This window comes from Chrysemys picta, chromosome 13 (genome assembly GCF_011386835.1).
Source record: "Chrysemys picta bellii isolate R12L10 chromosome 13, ASM1138683v2, whole genome shotgun sequence".
NCBI lineage: Eukaryota > Metazoa > Chordata > Testudines > Emydidae > Chrysemys > Chrysemys picta.
The window spans coordinates 27340694-27352010 of NC_088803.1; the positions used below are offsets into that span (position 1 = coordinate 27340694).

Sequence of the window (11317 nt, forward strand, 5' to 3'; positions counted from 1 at the left end):
ATCAACTCCCTGGGTAGTCTTTGACTATCCACGTCTCTTCTTTGCCCCAACTGCAGCCCTTGTTTTAGGGAGGCAGATGAGATTTTTCTGGAGGCTAGAGTGGTTGTGAGGATCAATTCAGGTTTGTATGGCACTTTGTCCAAGGAAAGCACTAGCCTAGGGGTGGGAAAAATCCAACTCATCTAGCATTTCTGTCCGGCTTCCTCTGCCCCCTTGCGATCTCTAAGTCTGGGTTGCTAAAAGTTCCACAGGGCAGTCAGGGGACAGGGAGTGAGGTGGGGGAGGGTTGGATAGGGGGTGGTGGTTAGGGGTAGGGGGTCCTGGGAGGGGGCGGTCAGGGGACAAGGAGTAGGGGGGTTGGATGGATGGGAGGTTTTGAGGGGGCAGTCAGGGGATGGGAAGTGGGAGGGGGCGGATAGGGGGCCAGGCTGTTTGGGGAGGCACAGCCTTCCCTACCCGGACCCTCCATACTGTTTCGGAACCCCGATGTGGCCCTCAGGCCAAAAAGTTTGCCCACCCCTGCTCTATGTGCTGCTGTGGCAATTTTGGGTGAATGGACCACTCCACGGGCAGGGCTGATTTAGGCCACAGCTGACCTCTGGCAATTGCTCCTGGTTGCAGCCTATTGAAGACCAGGCCTGGCCATCTTCAAGATGCAGCACAAGACTGATTGAAAGCAGGTCTTTCAAAGCTCCTCTTTGTTACGATTTCCAAAGCGAAGACCTAATGGACACAGTTACACTTCCTAGTCTGTACTGATCACGTGTAGCCCAGGAGAACCCACCTCCTTCCCTAACATTAGGCAGAGATGAATCACAGCAGCAGTTGGGCATGTTGCTGCCAATGTTCACAGCTGCTAAAACGTGAGAAGGTTCATGCTACCAAAAATACAGGTACATTTTAACCCCAGCTCATCTCTGCAGCCAGTGTCCTCCCCCAACCAGCCAACAATACCATTGTTATGAGTCAGGGAGATTAACCTCTCCGACCATGTGGTCTAATTGGCACTGGCTACAGGACTGGGTAATGTGCAACACAAATGGCTCCAGGATTACAACTTTTTTCGCATAGTATATCTTTACATAGCATTAAGGATACTCAGCAATTAAACTTCACCTAACTTAAAACCAATTTCAATCACTTAACACGAGAATTTAAAACAGATGGACAATTATTTATTTATTTATTAAAGAATGCAAAACATTATACTCTCCAAAGATGCATTATATAGAAACCGTGCTCAAAAGAGGCAAACGGGATATCTGCATGGGACTGACACATTGTCCATAGGATGGAAAAGATGTTTTATGGTTGTTGAGGCAGATACGTCTACTAACTGCCATGTCTTTCTTTACCGCAGTGCTATTGTTTTACAAGCAAGGAAGCCTTTCCCCTTAGCACTCTAACCAGTATAACTAAAATAAATCACCTGAGATTATGTGCTTAATGCATTCTATATTACCAAAAAAATTAGCTAGGGTTTCAGTGTGTGACAGTTTCCCATACAGTAATTATAAATAACAATACACACAGCTAGACTGAAAAGCATAAAAACAATTCTCTAGTTACAGCATCTGTTGCACTTAGTGACCCCACTTTGCCCATGTTACAAGTCAGCCATACAAATGTAGAAAATGGACAGCAAAAGCCCCTCAAGCTACAGAACACTCATTTTAATTATAAAACCCACATAATTGTGTGCATTGAAAATTCACAGCAAGTTCTGCTTTCTCCTGCTGGATGTATTTCAAAGTCAATATTAGAAATAGCACAGACATCAGCTTGTCCCAGGAAAAGAGCTTTTCAGATGGCAAATAGGAAACAGTTTACTGTTTGATATTAAGAGATCACATTTGTATTGAGTCGGTACAAATGTGTTTGGAGAACCGATATTTCTTCTAATAGAAGGGAATTTCCACGAAGGGAGCTGACAGTAAGTGGGCTTAAGTCTACAGACAATGAGCCAAATCCTCAGGACTGAGGAGGCTTCTTTGCCTGCATTACCAGTGTAAGCCTCCCACGAGGGTGGCTTACTTGGCCCAGAAGGATCACTTGAGTGTAGGGGTGATTCTCAGGCAGTGTAGAGTTGATGGAAGGCTGTGGCTGGAGAAAAGGGAACATGGCTGCTGATTCTGGGCTGTTTTTGGCCTCTTGTGGCCACTGCAACAAGGCTCGAGTTTGTTAGAGCAGTTTGAGGTCTGCTCTAACACAGAGGGCTAGGGGATAGAAATTCATACAGCGCTACGACCAGGCCTCCTTTCCACACCATCCTCTGACCTGTGCTCTTTGGCCATTCCAGAAGATCCAGCTCTTTATGTATATGTTTAGTATTTGGATAGATACTCATGCTAGTTAGTAGTTAGTATATCAACATGCTATGCACACAGCACGTTACAACAATTGCAATGTTTGTAAGCACTTCTCAGAATTCTCTCCTGCCTCTAAAGTGGCAAGATCTAAAGCGACAACTGACAAGCAGAGATCTTCCCCTTCAGAAACGCCCTTCTGCCCTAGGTACTGTACTATCCAAGGACCAGATATGTTGTCAGTGGCATAAAGTCACTCAAATATCCTGAATCCATTTAGATTGCTCCCCTACTCGCATATACAAACCCTGAAGACATCCCTCTGCAATATTAACGCCACGTCTACACTATGGGGTTATATTGGCATAACCCCAGGACTGTAATTATTCTGGCATAACCTCACAGTGTAGACACAGCCTATACTCATGTGGAAGGGATTTTTCCCATCGGTGTAGGAACACTACCTCCCTCTGCAACAGTAACTAGGTCAATGGAAGCATTCTTCACAGAAAGCTTGGTCTATGAAAACATTGTTAAATCACGTACTGTTAGGATATTTGGTTTTCCTGAGCATTTAGATGGCTCAGATGTTTAGTTTTCTTCATGGTTTGAACCAATTTGGGGAAGAAGATTTGAGCCAACTTTGAAAAGTGTTCAAGTATCACATTTAAAACGTCCTCTGGCTTCTGTCTCTTTGTTCTGCACATTGATATCCCAGAGATACACCAACCTGCTTTGTTTGCAAGGGAGTCCGGGCAAACCAAGGTCTCATCCCACACAGTGCTGAGCCTTCCCTGACATCATGGTGAGTGAGGTGGTAAGTGCCTCACATAATTTTCCCCCTGGTTAGAAGCAACAATCCAACTTTGGGTTGTGATAAACATGAATTGTTTTCATGTATTTTGATTTACAGAGATCAGGACTGGAAAAACAGGGTCTCCCTTTCTCATTCTTGGGTGGCTGGCTGTTTTGCAGATGGTTTCACAACTATCTTCTTATTGCTGTTTGGTTTTAATGCTAATAAAAGGAAGAACACAAACAGAAGACTGAACTCCCCAGACAATACAGTGGGGTGAGGGTGGAGGGAATGAATGTAACATATGTATTCAGAAGTCTGCAACAGACAGACAAATTACTTCTAGTTCACTTCCCAATTACACACTGGTATTGTTCTGTCACATCAGTGGCATAAGGGCTTCATCGCCATCTAGCTGGCTTTAGTAAGAGTGATGTGTGCTGATACCAATGAAGAATTGTTCCAATTACTTCCCTGGAAAAGGGAGAGACTTGCAACCTAATATCCTACCCCCACAGAGCAGGAAAACAACTGTCTTTAAAAAGCACAGCTAACGGCCACTGATTCACCACAGTAGCAAGTTCTACATAATTCCAGTTTGGTTTCTGATGGCAGCAGCTGGCTCTGTGAATCAAAGCTGCAGATGGTTTGAGTCTCAGATATGATTTACCATGAAAGTGAAATTAGCGATAGATTCCTTGGGAGAAGGGATTTTTGCAGGTACTGCTGGGATGCTGCTAAAACTGTAACTGACAGCAGTTTGGTTATGCAGTCATGAAAGAGATGGAGTTAATGTCAGAGCATAAAAATGACCAGCTGAACAGCTTAACACTCAACTACAAGTGTCTGGCAGGTAACTATAGAGCTTCAGATCTGATATAATTATCACCAACAGAAATTTAGTTCACATTTTTTAGGGAGGATAAGCATGGCTTTTACACTGAGAAGTTAGTCTTACACAATCAAGAAGTTATCGACTTCTAACGACACAGCTCACGTAGGTGGCTGTCTTCGTGTCTTGTTATACAAGTGTATGTAATTAATGAGGCAACCACTGGTAATTTAGAAACCTGAGAATTTTTTTCTGAAGATTTTGGTCAATTATACCATAACTGTCAGGTCATAAATTTGGAAGAGATTTTCTGAAATCTTGTCAAAAATATCATTACACAAGGAGTTAGAAAAAAGATTACGTGTTTTGCTACACTACAAACTCTGAACATTATCAAAGACACTTTAATTCCAATTCAAGTGCAGCATTCTGCTGACAAAATATAAGCAAAGCAAAGATATCAGCCACCTATGTAGATGAAGATATTGATTTTAAAGAAGCAAGAATTAGCCTGTAATTTGGGAAATTTAAAAAAAAGTGAAACTTTGTGATTTTTATTTGAATGATAGATTTTATATAGAAAAATATCAGAACTAGTCACTAATTCTTGCAAACCATAAATGCATGAATCATATGAAATACTGATCACTGGTCCAACTCAAGTATTCAGCATATGATCTAGTAGTTTGAACAATTAAAGGAGTGTTCTTGATTAGGTCCAATGTAAAATATTAACCTTTTGGCTGGGATCAATGATAGCTTCAATTTACATGGATATAGTCTCCTTCCAGGAGACAGGAGGGAAAAGTAACACCATGGATTTGCACACAATGGGCTCAACCTCTTTTTAATCCCTCACTTGTAAAAATCTTATTACAATGGGTTTGGTTAGTTTTCTCTACTGTACGGAATTCATAGTCCAAGGCACAGAAATAAAAAGGTGCTGTAATTAAATAGGGGGAATAATTAATGAAACATCCTGCATTAGATAATCCAAAGGAATGACAAAGACTGAGTATAAATGGGGATTCAAAGCATGACGTACTATGTCTGTCCCAAAGAAGCCCAATGCTTTTAAGTTTGAACATCCTATTATCTACGTGGTGGCAAACTGCACAGAAAACTCACTGAAGAAACAGTTTGTTTAGTCTGGATTTCCAATACGTCACAGAAATCAGTACCTTCTTCTGACATGACACAGCAGAAGATAGATAAATATATCAGCTCACAAAAAGACCCAACATATAGAGAGGTATGGCTAGAAATCACTGCATTCCTTCCTCTGCTAACACAGTGGTCGTGAGAGGCATTTCTAGCACATAAGCATTCCATTAGTCCCCTACTGCATATTTTGTTTCAGTGTCATATAAACAATAGTCACAGTTTACTTTCGAGCTGTGTTTAAAATCAGTGCATTCTTTAAAAGTAATTAACTATTACAATGTAGGGAACATAAGGTCTCTTGTAGAAAAGCCTTTTTGAAATCAAATTAATCCAGGAACATTTTGCTCTCGTTGTGGCACTGGGACAGGTTTCTATGGAGTCCCTGTGTGGCTAATAGAGAGTCAAGAAAATATCATTAGGTTACTCACAACATTTTGGCCAAGAAACAAGAGGGAAATTTGTCGGACAGATCCTAATAATAAAAAGTGCGTCAATCAAGGGCAGCAGAAAATCCTTTCCCCGTTGTTGCTGGAATGAGCCATTATTCAAAGATCGCTGGGCATTAGCAAATTACTTTTGAGCGTTGCTTTTGTTATAAATGAGGAAGTCAGAAATGTCGTGCCATACATTACTGTCGTCATACAGGTAAGTCATGGAAGACTGCAGAGAAGGTTGGAGAGTGTGCCGATGATATTCAAAGAGCCACAGAACAATCCCCCAAGTCACAGCAGCAAAGATCGGGAAAGGGTCCTGCTTGGGTTCTGGGATATAACCTTTCTCCACTGCCAGTCGGGACAAGCCAAACAGAATACGAGACAGCAGGTACATGTTTATCTACATAAAGAGAAAAGCCAAGGAATATTAGTCTAGTAACATGGCTAGCAAATCTGACCAAATCAAGCAACTTGGAAGTTAAAGACAGAAAAGGTTAATAGCTGACCATAGTTTACTAGCTAATTGTCTTCAACGTTGTAGTGTGTGTTTGTATCCTCCTAACATGATTGGCACTCTAGTTCTGCTGAGCAATAGGTTTCATCTGGTACAACATCTATCACTTGGAAGATCAGTTGTATTAGCAGTAGATTCTGCTGCTAATACACTTCACAAGGTGGCGTGAAAGAGCTCAGTCAATTGGCTCTGCATCTTCATTTTAAAATCCAATTTAGATAAACTGCATGGGCACACATATCAGTTTCATACCACTTATATTGGTATAACCTGAAACTGTACATTTTACTACGTCAGTTAAACAAATATAAGGCAGGTTTAAATCAAATTAAGCGTGTTCAAAGAGAGTTCTGTGGCAGTTCAGCTATATCAGTTTCAAAACACAACTTCAGTTAAACCAGTGCAAGTTTGTGCACGTCCAACGAGTCAGTGGCAGAACTGGGAATACAAGGCAGGTCCCCTGGCTCCCAATGCTGTGTGCACTACCCACTGATACAAACGGTTTTCCTCTAGGCTTTGACAGTAAGTGAGCTATATATGAAGAGTGGCCATATCACATTACAGCATCACTTACAGCATCAGTCTCTTTTTGTTTTTTAAATCCTAGTCAAACTAGCTGGTACACAACATGATGATGTTTTTTGGCAAGGTCAGAAAGATCAAACTCCACAAATACATTTGTTTACCTGGCTGTTGATATGATTGTTTTCACCAAACACTAACCAGCCCCCAACACAGGCTGCCACGAAGGAGTGCAACTGAAAGTTCTTTCCCTGTAGTCGGGATTGCAGCGCCATCAGCCCCTTGTAAGTGAACACAAAATACGCCAGGTTTCGGGAATGAGTGTATGTGGCCTGAGCAATCGCTTTCAGTTTCTCTCTTAAACTGAGCAAAGGAACAAACAAACGTTAGTAAAGCAATAATATGATCATCACATTGTTCACTCTGCTGGTACCTTGTCTACTTAGACTAAGGTTTTTGGGTCAAGAAGAATCTACCACTGTGTGTACAGGACCTGGCACAATGGGGCCTATTCTTGGTTAGGCTATAGACACTACTGTAATACTTTTCTTTTCTGAATGGGCTCAACAAAAACAAAGCTGTGAGGATGGCTCATTTCACTGCTAGGTCACTGATCAGAATCCAGTCTAGGTCTCTGTGTACACCATTATTCCAGAAATCGACAGCCATTGGAGCAGCTGCATCAGCAAAACCACCCGGTGGCTTTCTTTGTCTACACAATTTGCACTGGTGCAGTTTAACCCTGCTTGAAACAAGGTAAGCCCCACTGGGGCTAATGGCAGTTCCCCTTGTCCGCCCTAGTTGTACTGGTGACTGGCCCTCTGGGGAAAATCCCCAATACTGTATAACCAAGGCCTAGCTCAGCGCTGAGATATCAGCTTTCTGAACCTCTGAAACAACAGGCTGCATTCTGCTTGTCATTTGCATTTTTAAAAAGTCACACTGAGATTTTCCCATTTAGTTATGAAAACAAGTATTTGATCTGAACATGCTTGGTGTTTTCAAAGGGTTCACTTTTAAAAGATGGATGGCTGTAGCATGCTCTCATCCTTACAGAGAATGCTAGAAAGGAAGAGCTGTCTATACCTTCCACTCTTGAAGAGAAAGGTCATCACCAGAGCATGGGGGGCACGGATCTTTGCTCCATAGCTGCAAGAGAAAAATTATTATATGCATACACAATGTTTTCAGAGGCTTTTTATTACTGTAAGCCAACTACTGATCTTTTAATCCTTATATTATAGTGGAAATAAACCACAAGTCATTGGTTGATCAGCTTAAGTCAATTTCAATACATCGCCTGATAATTCAATCAATGGGTCGGTAGCTTTATTTTTTATTTATACAGTATTTACAGCCAAACAGCCACAGGCTAAGAAACTGTAACTTAAAAATAACGAAGGTAATCAGACATAACATATTCCAAATGGGAATAAAACCAAACAACCTCAACTAAAGTAAATAAAGAAATCCTAGCTCTGAGCCCTTGAAAAAGGGCATTAGCCACTTTACAAAAAAAATAGGTTATGAATGCATCTATAGAGCCCTGCACAGATACAAAATTTGTATCTGATCTGCAAAAATGATCCGTGGATATCTGCAGATTTGCTGGGCTTTAGATAAAAAATTGAGATCCACATCGATCCGCGGAGGAGAGAGCGCCCCTCTCACAGATACAGCCCGGAGAGGGAGCTCCTCCCCCGCACAGGCACAGCCCGGGGAGGGGTGGAGGGCCCCGCACCGTGGTACGGCAGGAGGTACAAGAGTGCCCGGCTTACACCGCTCCGTTCCGGAAGCCCTTGAGCACGGCCAGCGCCGCGCGGTATCTGCGCTGCTGCAGCAGGGAGTTGACGGTGTAAAGCAGAGTCTTGAGCATCGCCTGGGCCCCCATTGCCGCGACGTTCCAACCGGGGGGCCGCTTCGGTAGCGCACAGAGCCAATGGGAAAACCGGTAAACAGGGTCCGTGCGGAAAGCAGACGCCACCAAGGAGAGGTTCCGCATCAGCACAGAGCGAGCTCAGTCCATCACACTCGCATAGGCTGCCTCAACTGTCCATCAAACCTCCTGACTAATGGGAGGCGCTGCCCTGCCCCTTCAAGGCGGAGATATCGAAAGTGATATTGCGATTGCGAAAAGGTCCCTATACTGCAGCCAATCACAGATTGTCCCCACCTCCAGGTCTGTTGCTATTGGCCAGAGCAGAAACTACCCTCTTCCAATGTGGGTTGTTGCTCTGGCAGGCTGGCAGCCAGCGGGGTGGATCTTTCGCTGTCTTGCGGCGCTGGAGGTGGGAGCTTGGTGCTCCATACTTGGATCCTAAGGCGTGTCACAGCCACTGGGGTCCCCGGCCCATCCCACCAGCACAGCCTCTGCTGGGCCACAGGCATGGCCGGGGAGGGTCGGGCTGTGGTGCCTCAGGCTCGTGCCCTGTGTCTGACCTGGCCAAGTACCAGTTGCTCAGGGGACAGCACAGAAACCTTGTGCTGGGCATGATTGGAATAACCTGTGCCAAGGGAAGTCTCTTCCTAACGTCTGCCACTTAGTGATGGGTTTGTGGCCTGATGTAAGAGAGTTTAGCATCCTTCTAAAAGAAAAGTATTCTCTCCAGTATAACCACTGATGGTCTCATTACATGTCTGGTCTTTTCTTGAATTCTATGAAACACATTGGCTCAATGTTGCCCAGTAGCAGCGAGTTCCACAGGGTAATTGTGCATTGTGTTACACTCCCCTGGCTGACACCCTGAGAGCGAAGGGCTACGAGGTGCAGATGGACGCCCTGATTGTCGGAGCCCTGGGCGCCTCGAACCCCTGCAACGAGCGTGTGCTGTGGACCTGCGGGATCGGTCGATGCTATGCACGGCTCATGCAGTGCCTCATGGTCTCAGACTCTATCCGATGGTCCAGGGACATCTACACTGAACACATCACCGGCCACCGACAGTACCAGGAGGCGTGAGCCGGAGTGATATCGTGCATCGACTACGAGAAAGGGACTGAGAGACTTTGTCCATTGGACCATATGAACAGGAACCATAAACTCACGGAATGTTAAATCTCACCAAATGAGGGTCAATCCATCCTCGTCACTGTATCCTCTCATTATACTCCACACCTGAACATAGCCATTATATGAACAACATATCCTCATATCTCAATGTCTGTCCTTTAACCCATTAACCTTTTACCTCTAATCAGGGATATTGCAGATTATGTATTCCTTACGCCATCTGATTTTAAACCGAACTTCGCACCCCTTGATAATCTGTACGTTATTCCCTGATAACCAGAAACTTCTTTACACTTAAGTTCTATACCATTCACTTTCTTTTTAAACATCATCTTAATAAAAAAATTTAAACCTTGAAAAGGTTGTATTTTCGTCAATTTTAAATGTATTCTTTCTCTCTAGGCTTGGCAGAATCTGATTTTTATTTTATTATAATTTTGACAGATAATATCAATGTTTATTTTAAGCATATTTTTAGATTAATTTTTTGTAGTTGTGTAGACTTATTGGTTTTAAGCTTTTATTTTTATCTATTTACATTTGCACAGTTGTAGGAAATGATGGAAGGGGCAGATAATAATTAATGACAGTAAATGCTGAGATTCAAAAAGTTGAAGTTTTATAAACTCTTAAAACAAACTGTTAAAAGTGGCAACATCTATCATGTAAATGGGGCCTAAATTAGGAACACCCAAAGTGCAGCCAGAGGGCCAAATATAATCATTTCAGGATTCTTAAAGGCTTGGTCTACACTAAACCCCCAAATCGAACTAAGGTACGCAACTTCAGCTACGTGAATAACGTAGCTGAAGTCGACGTACCTTAGTTCGAACTTACTGCGGTCCAGACCCGGCAGGCAGGCTCCCCCATCGACTCCGCGTACTCCTCGCGGCGAGCAGGATTACCGGAGTCGACGGGGAGCACTTCTGAGTTCGATTTATCGCGTCCAGACAAGACGCGATAAATCGAACCCAGAAGTTCGATTGCCTGCCGCCGAACCAGCGCGTAAGTATAGACAAGCCCAAAGAGATCATATTTAGTTCTCAGGTTGAACATTTGTCATCCTCTCTCTATAACTGCCGTTTTTTACTGCTTGAATTGAACCAACAAGCAATTTCTGTTCAATGGGGAAAATACACACATCAGCAAGTATTCTAGTCCTGAGTATCTATTTTTACTATCAGTAAATGTAGTTGATACTGTTCTGGAGCTCCTTGGAAGCCGTCACTGCATCACTTGTTAGTGCTTTGTTGGACATCCCTCCACTAAGTGCCAAATGCTGGTCCTATTAAGGCCGCTGGGACTTTTACCAGTGACTTCAACAGGACCAGCATTTGACTCTAAATGGTCAAGCTGTAGCCTGAAGGGTCCTTCCTGGTGGCCAGCATACTGAAATATTTTGAGAAAGAAGCAGTGGGGGACGGGTGGTGGGAGGGAAGCTGGGTTTTTCACAAAGTGGTCTGCAAAATGAAGCAGTTTGAGATCTCCTATATCATTCACGGACAACAAACTATGTTAAAATAAAACCAAGGTTGAGAATGTATGTATTAGTTAGGGGTAAATAACATTACAGGGATGCTGTACTTATCCCAAAACCAAGCATTATAAATCTTAGCATTATTCAGAATTAAGGTTAAACTTAAAAGAAACCCAAACATGTTAAGATAAGAAATGCACAGTTAAGACACCCAAACAACCTTAGCTCTGCCCTGTAATGACATGATGCAGTAACCACAATT

At 43.1% G+C, this 11317-nt stretch overlaps 1 protein-coding gene across 1 annotated transcript; it reads right to left on the minus strand.

Annotated features, from left to right (window-relative positions):
• Positions 1 to 1153: 1153 nt before the first annotated feature.
• Positions 1154 to 8635, minus strand: PXMP4 (peroxisomal membrane protein 4). Its single transcript, XM_005295405.5, has 4 exons — positions 8347 to 8635; positions 7655 to 7717; positions 6733 to 6931; positions 1154 to 5932 (listed from the first exon to the last, which is right to left on the minus strand). The coding sequence occupies exons 1-4, from the start codon at positions 8568 to 8570 to the stop codon at positions 5669 to 5671; spliced, it is 750 nt and encodes a 249-aa protein (XP_005295462.2). The 5' UTR covers positions 8571 to 8635; the 3' UTR covers positions 1154 to 5668.
• Between the last annotated feature and the right edge of the window lie 2682 nt (positions 8636 to 11317).

Excerpts from the sequence above, each read along its gene's own strand:
- PXMP4 (XM_005295405.5), bottom strand. The coding sequence starts at position 8,570 with ATGCGGAACCTCTCCTTGGTGGCGTCTGCTTTCCGCACGGACCCTGTT. Across the intron at positions 6,932-7,654 it reads TTTCTCTTCAAGAGTGGAAG|TTTAAGAGAGAAACTGAAAG; the intron begins GTATAGACAGCT and ends TCCTTTGCTCAG. Across the intron at positions 5,933-6,732 it reads ACAATCATATCAACAGCCAG|ATAAACATGTACCTGCTGTC; the intron begins GTAAACAAATGT and ends CTCTTTATGTAG.